This window comes from Temnothorax americanus, unplaced genomic scaffold (genome assembly GCF_048541705.1).
Source record: "Temnothorax americanus isolate GAGA-0224 unplaced genomic scaffold, ASM4854170v1 Scaffold43, whole genome shotgun sequence".
In the NCBI taxonomy this organism is placed as follows: Eukaryota; Metazoa; Arthropoda; class Insecta; order Hymenoptera; family Formicidae; genus Temnothorax; species Temnothorax americanus.
In genome coordinates, this window is record NW_027509581.1 from 821616 (window position 1) to 833993 (window position 12378).

Below are 12378 nucleotides of genomic sequence, written 5' to 3' on the forward strand. Positions count from 1 at the left end.
GTTAGATATTCAAACAATTTTTTAGGAAAAAAAAAACAAAAAATAACGCTTCTTGGTTAATAATAATTGATTTAATTAACTTTTCTATATATTATTTATTACATTATTTGTACTCAAATTTAAACATTATTAGTCATAAAATTTATTTTTAAACATATTTTTTAATATATTAAAAATCTGTTGGTTTTTAATATTTCTGCACTTTATTTTCTCCATCTTTTTTCTCTTCGAAACTTGATTATACACTTATATTCGTTTTGATTGCGAAAAGTGGAAGGAAATGTATAATTAAACGAACAGATGTATTCGATAATCGATAACCATAAATTGTTATGTTCAAGCTACGAAATGTCCAAATAGCAAACCATGTGTATTCAGATCATACTTAATTTATAATTTACTCCAAAAGTATTTGCATAATTATTATTTATTATAACACAATGTAAAAATTATAGACGCAAGAATAATTTATAATAGTTATTTATGAGACTTCTTGATCTCTGAAGCCAAATTAAGCTTTCAACGTCAAGACTGTCGAAGCTGCTAAAAACTCTTTGTCTTCCTTGGTTGTGGTGGCTTTACTTCTGCACACGTATCTTCAAAGACGGTAGAAACTTGCTTAAAAAAGATTACTATTTGATTAACATTAGATACTAGAAGAATTGCTATAAAAGAATAATATAATTGTCTGCATTAGGAGATATATTTCTGATAATTTTTATTTACATATCTTACAAAAAAGAGATTTGTATTTTGATCTTATACAAATCTCTCTGATTTGACAATATCAGTGCAAATTTAATTAAAGATACCGCGAAGTTTACTTTCTCGAAAAAAAAGGTAATTATGAAGGAGAAGAGCTTTCTCATCGATTTCGCTGAAATTTCACAATTTTGTGTATTTTGGGTGCGTAAAACATGAATCTATAAGTTAAAATTGTCGCTCTCAATTAGGAAAGAAGTTATTAAGTACTAAAGTTGACAGTTGCGTGGTTAGGATATCTGTTATTTATTATACTTTGTATTATAGACTTTACAATATGCGAATTATTTTCTGCTTTAAAAAAAGAATAATAACTCTATTTCTCTATTATCTTTTTTAACCATTTAATTCAATATATTATGGCAATATATGTATATGGCATTATTATTTTCTTTGCAAAATATGCAGTTTTGTTGTTTTGAATATGGTTGGTCCAACTATTGTCTGCTTTAACAAAAAACATAAATTATTATTTTATTTGGAAAATATGCAGTTTTGTTGTACTGAAAATATGCCATAATATATTGAATTAAATGGTTAAAAAAGATAATAAAAATATAGAGTTATTATGCTTTTTTTAAAGCAGAAAATAATTGGCATATTAAAAGGTCTATAAATACAAAGCATAATAAATAACAGACATCCTAACCACGCAACTGTCAACTTTAATACTTAATAACTCTTTTCCTAATTAAGAGCGACAATTTTAACTATAGATTCATGTTTTACGCAGCAAAATACACAAAATTGTAAAGTTTTAGCCAAATTGGTGAGGAAGCCCCTCTCCTTCATAATTACCAAAAAAAATTATAAAACGGATATAATTTTTTTAGAAGATTGCGATCACCACCGCACATTACTCGAGAATGAAAAAGGACACAATCTTGAAAAAAAAGAGCATTTCTTCGGTCGAGGAGATTCCAAAATCATCGGCAATTTTTCGAAAGCTCAGCCAAATAAACGTAATCCTGCATGGCAATTCCGTTGGGCATCCAACGCACAAATTTCAACGCGAGTTACAAGGTGCACTTGCAGAAAGCGTAGAAACAGGCATTTTCGAACATCTAAAAGAGGTAACTTTTCAAACGCCATATCAGCGTTTAAAAAATGTTTGATTCTGAGATTAATTTGTCAGAATAATATACTCGTATTTGAAGAAAATTCGATTACACTGTTTAACAAAAAATGACTTTTTTCGAGCACAAGAGCAAGAATAATTATTTCCCTGTTTTTCGAGTGCTAAATACAAGCTTTATCAAATTACTCTATGTCATAATATGAAGAAATTTACAGTTTAAGTTGCAAAAAGGGCTATTTTAGTGTATTTTGATAAATTATAATTACAATATGTAATGTTAAAAAAATTTTATTTAAAAAAAATTAAGTAGTGTTAGGACTTCAGTTCTTCAACGCCCAAAGAACTACGAGAAAGGATTACGTTCGTTCTTGTGCATTTTTTTTTTTTTTTTTTTTTTTTTTAACAGTGTTATCATACAAGCGCATTTAACATTAAATATATAATTAGTAATATGTATATTTTGGATTTCTCAAAGGTACGGCTCTATTAAGGTGTAACGAGGGCACGTTTCGCGTGCGCAAGATATACGGAGATGGCAATTGCACGTTTAGAGCGATCAGCTACATTTTGTGGCGAAACGAGGAAGAGCACCAGTCGCTCCGAACGACGGTCAGTCTCTGATTAATTAATATGAATATCATAATCATATCATATGAACATCATAAACACAAAATTTGCTGCCACGAATATCACGAATGTCAAAGATCAATTGCGCAACAAAGTTAAAAATAGAATCCCTTTGCGACGGCAAACATTAAATTTAATTAGTTAAATCGAATGCTATATATATATCGTCATCTCTTAAGTATTACTTTTTACCATGTCGACTCGACAGAAATTCAGGCAGTAATTGATATATGACGGTCGTGTATATGAGCCATGGATTATTTGGCAGGTTGTGCAGCACATTAAGGACAATTGGCGCGAGTACGAGCCGTTCGTGATGGCCGAGTGGAACATTTCGGATTGCCAAGAATACTATGATTACATGAGCCTGGTGGGAACGTTTGCCAGCGAGCTGGAGTGTACCGTGGCCACGAAACTTCATCGCATGAATCTCTCGATCTATCGCGAACTTCCCGGCAGATACGAGCTCAAGCTGGTCTTCCATAACCGCGTGAACGTCGGCTACGAAACCGCGAGGCTCTTGTTCACCGGAAGCTCCGAAAATGGTCATTACGACGTCCTGTTACCGGATTCAATGACGAGCTTTTTTATGGGCGAATAAATTATATTTTGTGGCGATTAATAAAGATAAATGATAGTTAAAATAATTTTCAAGTATATGTACACAAATTTATTTCATTGATTTTCCTTAACAATTTTAACATATTTTGCATTTTTGTACGAGATAGTATATTGTATAATTTGTGGGAAATACATGAAGAAGTACACAAGAAGCATATATAATATTAAAATGATTAAAACTTATAAATTAATTATGAAAACAAAATTTGACGCTTGCAATATACATGGGATTTTAATAAATAATTTAGATGTATAATATGTATTCATATATATAATATATATACATATATATATATATATATATATATATTTATTTATTTATACAAATTTTTTTTTCAGAATAATGTTATATAAAATATTAAAATTTTAAAAGTTCTTTTTTAGCAATATCTCTGTAGAAAAGAACAGTTCAAACAAATATAATATTTCAATATGTCTTATGCCTGTATCACACTAGCGATTGGCGATTGCATTTACGTTGGCGTCTACGTCTTTTGACCAGTTAGAACGGAAATCGCGAATCGCAATCGCCAGCAGCTACTTTCTGATTAGTCAAGAAACGTAAACGCAAACACAGACGCAATCGCCAAACGGGCATAACACATTTGATGAGATTGATGAGAAGGATAAAAGACGTAAGGGCAAATACTTTCGTTTTATTTTTATTAACAGAAAATCTATCTTCTTAAAAACTACGAAGTTCTTCTTTATGCAGTATAATAATGTACTATGACATTATATGATATACAACGATTTATAATTCTAATTTGACTCTATAGCATGAATAATTAATTGGGATAATTATTCTTCGCACAACTCATGAGAAGATTCCACTCGACTTTTAAAGGTTTTTTGCTGACCATCTCGAGGGAATTCGCTGACAGAAAACGTGAATTCCCACACTCGTGTCGGTGGCCGACTGGAATGCTTCACGCTTCATGAGCAAGAACAGGATTTAAAAGGAATAATCGCATCCCTGCATGTGAAGCCATTGTGAGACCATCGTTATTACGCTATAGATCGCACAACTAAAATACAAGATCGCATAAAGTCAATTAAAAATTACGCGCACCATATGAAGAATTACTCTTAACTGCCACAAAATTATAATCTACTGTTATACGATTCAATAGTGCAAAGATATTGACATATTGACTAGCAAAGCAAAAGAATAAACATATATATAAATAAAATAGAAAATTATATAAAAGAATATACGATAACAGTTTTAATAATTATATAAAATAATATTTTTTGAAAATTTATTCTTAATTTTTTCAAATTTAATTTTGACTTTAAAAATATTTAATCTTTATAATGTTTAATATAATATCTCGTATTTTTAATATAAATCTATACAATAGCTCGTTTAATATAATATCTCGTGTTTAATATAAATCTCGGCAATAATTATCAATTAGACCTCTTTACCTTATTTGATACATCATCTTCGAGCACCAATTAATGCTGATGCTACACTGGCCCCTTCTGACTGCCTGTACAACTTCCTTGGCCATTTGTTGTTCCTCCTGTCTCGTCGAACTGCAATATAAGTTAATGATACAAAGTTAGCGTTTCGGGGGAACAGCTGACGAATATTCTTTGTTCTCTTATTTTTTCATAAGGGGGCTCACCCGCGTGCTATCGTCGGTGAAATCGCAAGGAAGGTGAGATGACTATTACGATTGCTCAATTCCTCACCCAAACTTTCCATCAAACCTACATGTAAATAAATCACGCGCTATTAACCGACACATGACGTTTATTGTTTACCGCGCTCGATTTGACGACTGGCTTTTATGATCGACAATACATACGCACCGGCGATCGCCGCCCTCGAGCTCAAGTATACATCCTGGGTCGATGTAATCGGCGTAATTCCGACAATGTGCGCTCTGTCGCGTTGTAGCATGAATGGCAAAAATGCCAGAACCATCTGCAATTAAAAAAAAAAAAAAAAGAAAAACTGGCCAGCTTATAATAAATGCATTAATTATTATGTGCCGTATACATAACCTACATAGCACGTAATTATACAATAATACAATTTTAATAAATTCCCACATAGCACGTAATATTACAGAAATATTAGATGGTATATGGAAATTTATTAAAATTGTCATTACAAAGTTCTATATTGTTTTATTAATTAATATTATTAACCTTCAAAAGCCAGTGGGGTCTCAGGGACGAAATTTTGAAACTACATTTGGAACTATTATTTATATTTCTTGATGCGTATTTTTTGGTAATAATTTTTTTTAACAAATTTTGAGATTACCATCATAATTATCAGAAAATTTACGATTAATTAAAAAAAAAAACATTACAATTAATACATGAATTCTTTAGAAACTTTATATGAGCAAAAAGTGGCTGAGGTCCTCCAGATCCCAATGCGGCCTACGAGGATTAATTACTGAATTTTTTATCTAATATAATTTTAATTTGTAATTTTTATTTCAATTTGCATGAAGATAATTAATTGTATAATAAAAAATTTTGCATGATTTTTATGAGAAAAACATTTTCGGTCAATTTCTTTGAATTTGTAATATGTTGTAGTTCTCCTCTGTCGACTCTGCTAAAATCAAGATACTTGAAAACCGAATATAATTACATGTTTAATTATATACATTTTTGTGTTTTGTTTGTTTTAAATTTTTTTAAATATCTAAATATTTCTTTATCAAAAATGCTTTAAGCTCAAATATCTTTAAAAAATTATTATGTTGAAAATAGATCTGCAACCTACATTCCTAACACCATAAGTTGTCGTTGCATTTTATTCCAAGAGATTTGAGTCCGTTATTGAATCGTTAAAATCATACACTTCTAATATGTAATTAATATTTTAAACAAATTTTCTTTAACTTTCACAATGTTAAAACCGGCCGTTAACAACCAGTCGCGATTTAACGTTACATATGATATGATTGGCTTCAAGGACACAACTGTTGGCCGACGCTCACCCAATAATGGCTCATAAGAGTCGTGTTGACCGTATCGAAAATATCTTGATAAGGTTGTCCGGCGCAGGTCACTAGGACGTCGACGCCACCGACCTCATCCTCGACCTTCTTGGCGATCTCACGTATGGCATTACGGTCCAGCAGGTTACATTCGTACGCTGTCATTGTCGGCCCTACATACTCCCGCTCGTGTTCCCTATGGTCAGGCCCGATTTCCTTCACTCTATTACACCGCGATTTTAACCTGGCAGTTATCTCCTCCGCGGATCTAAAGTCGTTATCCACGCAGATCACGGAGCATCCACCCCTCGCGAATTCTTCGGCGAGAGACTCGCCGAGGGTCGACGAGACGCCGGCAATCTGTTACAGAAAATATTTGTCTACTAAAAAAAAAATACTTCGCATTTTCAAGACTGTTGAATTCTATAATTCGAATTTAGTAATAACACTGCTTAACAAAAAATACTGACTTCTCTGAAGCACAAGAATGAAGGTATTAATAAATACAACCCCGCTTATCAAATTGCTCTATTATCACAATTTGGAGAAATTTGCTATTAAAGTTGTGAAAAAGGGATTTTAATGTAGTTTTTTAACATAAGTCATATATTAACCATAAATATCTTTTTAACAATATATAATCAACGATTACCTTTATTCTTGTGCATCTTTTGTCGATAATGTAATTAATTTGCGATGATAGAAAGGAAATGCAAAATCTTAATAAGATAACTAAGTATTTGTTACATTTAATAGTAGGTATCACATGCAGAATTAATTCCTTCCAGTTCTTTTAATCCTAATTCAAATAATATTTATCGCATTTTTTGTATAAATTATATTTTTTTAATTACCTAATTAAATTTATTTAAATTGTTAACATTAATTATAAAAGTGTTATAATTGTACAATTTAAAGTATATGAATAGAATGTGTACGTACTAAAACTACATCGCCGCTCAAATCCCTTGGTGGCTTTGGCAAAAGAGACTTTATGACATTGAGAATGGCTAAGATACTAGAGATGACAGCGCCAATTACAAATTCGATACTGAGATAAAACAAAAAGTTAATCGAGAAGCCTCTTCTTGAATTTGTAATCACTGATTCGTCGGTAACTCGTAGCATTATCCACTGCAAAATAATACAAATTAATTATTTTATCGTAATGTTCCAATTCAAAATTCTTATTGTATAAAATGTAAACTATAAATTATAACTAATGAATTTATTTGTGTGTTTGGTTATTTATTAACTTTTAAAAACTATATATATAATTATTATTATTTGTTTCAATAAATAATGTAATTCTAATTCGTTAAAATACTATAGCAATAATAGTATACAATTTTTATTATAATGATATTGTTTCAAGATAATCACTGGAGTTATCTCAATTAATACATTTCTTAATTCTCGTTCTTTACCGCACTTACAAGTATCCATAAAAGTTTTTTTCATAAACAAATCGAGCTCCTTCTCGTTAGGTACTAAAGAGGCATGACAAATTATACTTGCACTCTGTCGAAATTAATGCCTTTTTACACGAGAAACGAGAAAGTACCTAATCAATGCGGTTGTGAGCAAGTGATTATGTAACGTGTAAATTTCTGTGTGCCTACCACAAGACGTGTAGCACTTTGTAGACAAGCAAGCACCCTAAAAGATTTACGATCATCGCATTGAGGCGTGAAAGCAAACTAATTAAACATGAAATAAAGTCTAAACAAAGAAGTCATGTCAGAGATAGTTGCAGAAATTTTCTACGAAATATGTTCTAAATTGTTTATATTGTTGATTACATTATATTATTGATTAGATTATACCACACTACATATCACACAATTTGATGTATTGTATAATTGGAAGGTGTCAATTGCATATATAATTTTCAAAGTACCAAAACGCGAAATATATTTTATAAGTATAACGTTTTATATATATTAATACAATATTTTTTACAATACACACAATTTTTATGATAAATTTAAATTTATATATTTTAGTAAAACTTGAAATTTACTGTTATATAATAATAAAGTTTTGCTACTCTATGATTTAATCTGTAATCGTCGCATTTCATTGAGGGAAGTATATGATTAAACTAATCGAGCAGACCCGAAAATTAATTTGCATTTCTCAACGTGGCTGTGTAATAAACGTGTTTGCTTTCATTTCTATCTTAAATTAGGCCAGTATGATGAAAACACTCCAGAATCAGTTGCAAAATGCAACAAAACCATTAAAAAAAAAGTCGGTTAGATGTTATATAACAGATTGACGTAGCATATTAACGTTTTTGCTGCACAAGAAAGAAAATAAAGTTACAAGTGCACATGTCAAATAGAGGACAATCCCCCTATTTCAGAAATATTAAGCCTGTCTTATAAGTACCTAGAATTTATTGCACTCTGCTACTTTAATCATAATTAAACCATTAATTTAAAAAAAAAATTTATTGTTTTTCTTCCTACATATTATAAAAAAAATTTTAATTATAATATAAATAAAATAGATTTTTTTATGTAATTATTTATAAGCAACTTTACTATAATTTTACCTTAAAGAAATAAAAAATAATAGTATTAATATTAATATATTATGTAACTATAACTACAAGATAGACAGAAAAATTATAATCAATAAATTCCTAGTTAAAAAATTCTCATAATATCTCATAATATGTTTAAAAGATTTCTTAAATATTTTAAATTTATAAAAAATTTTAGAAAAATACCTTAAACTTCTTTAGATTGTATAAATTTCCTTTGAAAATTAAAAATAAGAAATCTTAGAATATTTTGAAATTTACATAAAAGATTGTAGAAAAGACGTAAATTTTTTCTCAACACTTCTGAAGTGTCCCAATTTGTATTAAAAAATCTGAAAAATTTTCTAAAAAGTTATCAAATTTTATATAAAAGTTCTGAAAAATTATGAAGAAAGAAAAATTCTTTTTATCAAGAAGTATATACATGAAACTTTTTGACTCGATAAATTAACCGTTCTATATGGATGCTTGTAATACTGGATGTGTACTAAATTCAAGAAGATTCATAGTAGTGCGCGGTTTAACAAACCGTAAAGTTGCCATTTCGTTCTTTTTCTGTTTGAATAACATAAAACTTTGGTTGCGCCGTAGCCCATACTTCGGCGTAATCTTGACATCAGGAAAACATATAATATTGCTTTCGAAACTTTTAGCTTCATGTTTAGCCTAAAATTACAATAATTTATAATAAATTACATATAAATTTAGTGTTTGGTCTAAAAAATTTCGTAAAACCGTTTCTCTGTATTAATATTAATCATACTCTTATACATATAACTGTCGGTATAAATAACATGTAATAATTTTGTAATACAGTTGAGAAAGTCGTATAGTCGTGTAAAAAAAACACGTAGCTCAATGCAATGTAATTTCGATATTAAAAGTGCACCGCCGCGCAATTAAAGACCAATTTGCAGCACGCTAGGAACTTTGATGAAACAATCGGTACGACGGAAGTCATAAGGATATAAAGCGGTAATCGAATTGAGGTTTAACGTCCATAAATGTCAGCTTGTCAATTTACATTCTGCTAAAGCATCCGTTTTCACGCTCTTACGCCGTTTCGCTTGTCTATCCGCGAGTAAAGAAAAATGCGAATGACTCATTGTAAATAACGCGAAAAATAAGGAAACGTTTGCAGGACACAATAATTGTGCACGTAAACGCAACACTAGTCATAAATGCAGCGCCATAAATCTGGCGCGGTGTTTATAAAGCGAACGCTATCTTTCCTATTACATAACGACATATAACTTATATTATCTTTGGGCGCACTACTTTCTACCAAGTAAGAGTAAGCAAAATCGGCTTCGCCAATCCAACCCACACTTGCCGCAATCAGATATCTATTACCTGTTATATAATAATCTTGCTATATACAAGAAAAATGAAAAGCTAGCTATACCGTTCGGGAAAATCTGAAATTATATTCCGTGGGCAAAATGATAAATATTGATGTAATATGCACGAAGAATAAATTAAACAATTATTTTTCTGATTATTAGTTTCCTTATCTTAATTAACATTGTATTATCAATAGCAATAATAACAATTTTTTTGTTGCTGCAAAATGCTGACAAAAAACTAAATGTAAGTATATGGAAGTAAATTTAAGTCGATGGAACTTAATTTGCCTTAAAAGCATTAATTACGATATTATCGTTTTACTGATTGAGGCTGACAATTAGTCAAAGGAAACTTGAATTTTTTCGCGTTCTGCGTAGAGATTGATAGGCGATTATAACTCATAATGCAAGTAATCATGTCCAGGGCCGCATTGTTATATCTTCATCTTCTATAATGTATATATATATAAACTCGATGTACAATCTAATTTACATTCTCATTAAGGTGCCTAAAGTACAGAAAAATAGAAAAACTTTATACTGACCGTTGATCGGCGGTCCCTACAGTTTTCCAACAAATATTAGTTAGAATAGAAACTTTTTCAAGTTTCAAATTTTAAGGCATCAAATTTCCAAAACGAACTTCTACATTTTCTTACGTAACATATATCTCACGGAGCAGACGAATCTCACGAAGGATTTTCTTGTACTTTTAAGACAATGGCTCAAGATGAAAACTGATTATCTATCTTACTCTTTTTGTATTTATTTTTTTCAATTGTATCTCCTTTATAAATAATATTAATTATATTAAAAATTATATTAAAAATTATATTATTAAAATTTAATATTATAATTAATTATATTATTAAATTAAATTAATATTGCATTATATTAAATATTAAATTTAACTAATTATATTATTAAATGTTAATTATATTGCTAAATATTGCTTCATGCTTGAAAGAAATCCAGAACAAAGCTGATAGTAAGGGCAGTCATAAATCTCTGTCAATAACAAAGAAACATAGTGGTAACTAATAAATACTTGATCGATCGATTGCATGTAACGCTTTAAGATCGACATCTTACGTCATATGCATTACTCTCGAGTCATGATTCGTAGATATATTTTTATGTTCAATACTGTTCTGTATAATTAGAATACTTCTACGGCAAATCGATTGAAGTAAAAGATTAATGGTATATATAGAGATATACATTTCAAATAATAACGCATACTTTTCAAAACTACTTTGTCTACCACTACGTCATCCTGACATATTACACCAGAAACCACTTTATTTGCAAAAGACAAAGTGAAGTTTTGCTGCCGTTCGTTTGAAGTACACATAGATATACAAATTGAAAAGCAAGCAATTAGGTAATTAGTCATTTCTGCAAGTTTGCAACAGCTGTTTGTACATTTACGATATAAAAATTAATATATTATTATAGATTAAACTAAATCGCCATTTACGGTTTGCGCTGGGTCTTGGTAGCCCAATTATTATATATTTTTTGTGTGTTACACATATCTTTTCCAACATACACAAAAAAATATATAATAATTGAGCTACCAAGATCCATCTCCGACCGCAAATGGCGCATTTAATTTGATTTATTTGATTGTATATACTATGACGGTCGTATAATTCTCATATTATTAATATTATTAATTAATTTTGTAAAATTACATAGAACATTCATTACATACATATTTTTCATTGTTTGAAAACTATTCGAATATCTACTGTTCAATGAAAATCAGATAATCCGTTAACATGTTTTTTTCTTGCTTTAAACGCGGTTTTTTTTACTAATTTTATTATCTTGTAACATGTCATTCTCAAGACAGATTATTTAAAGCAAAATATCTACTATCTAATAAAAATCAAATAATTTATCAAAGAGAATTTATCAAAGATTCATATACGGGAAAACAAGATCGATGCACTAACAGCACCAATCTAACTAAAAATAATTTTATTCAGTAATAGTATTAATAAAAATAAATAATATTTTATTAAAACACAAAAGCATGGCGTATTTGTTTTATTAAATTAATAAGATTATTTTTAATATTTTAAACACTGCGGTTAATACAAGATCTTTTTTTCGTGTGTGTAAAAATAAAATGCAAGGCATCTCAAATTTCCTGCTTTTGTCCGCACATAAATTAAATTTTAAAACACAGGAGATTTCATTGAAATATACAGATACAAATTGTCTCGTGTTACATACCTATTTTAGCAGATTATCCAAATTTGCACTATACACAATATAAGCCCGCATGTAGCACGACGGAGCGGTCTTACGATCGCACGGAAGAAATACGCTTAAAATGAGAAGCGTTACCGCGCGAGACGCGCAGATCACTGGATCACGCGGGATCTCCAAGTCACTCGGCAGTTTGGTGAA

At 29.9% G+C, this 12378-nt stretch overlaps 2 protein-coding genes across 2 annotated transcripts; one reads left to right on the top strand and one right to left on the bottom strand.

Annotated features, from left to right (window-relative positions):
* Window positions 1-210: 210 nt before the first annotated feature.
* LOC143903037 (uncharacterized) lies at window positions 211-3332 on the top strand. The gene is made up of 4 exons (XM_077416378.1): window positions 211-607; window positions 1596-1785; window positions 2316-2449; window positions 2736-3332. The coding sequence occupies exons 2-4, from the start codon at window positions 1629-1631 to the stop codon at window positions 3066-3068; spliced, it is 624 nt and encodes a 207-aa protein (XP_077272504.1). The 5' UTR covers window positions 211-607; window positions 1596-1628; the 3' UTR covers window positions 3069-3332.
* A 402-nt stretch (window positions 3333-3734) lies between these two features.
* On the bottom strand, window positions 3735-12355 carry LOC143903036 (estradiol 17-beta-dehydrogenase 11). Its single transcript, XM_077416377.1, has 7 exons — window positions 12202-12355; window positions 7003-7194; window positions 6061-6420; window positions 4910-5024; window positions 4723-4807; window positions 4520-4630; window positions 3735-4116 (listed from the first exon to the last, which is right to left on the bottom strand). The coding sequence occupies exons 2-7, from the start codon at window positions 7186-7188 to the stop codon at window positions 4044-4046; spliced, it is 930 nt and encodes a 309-aa protein (XP_077272503.1). The 5' UTR covers window positions 7189-7194; window positions 12202-12355; the 3' UTR covers window positions 3735-4043.
* Between the last annotated feature and the right edge of the window lie 23 nt (window positions 12356-12378).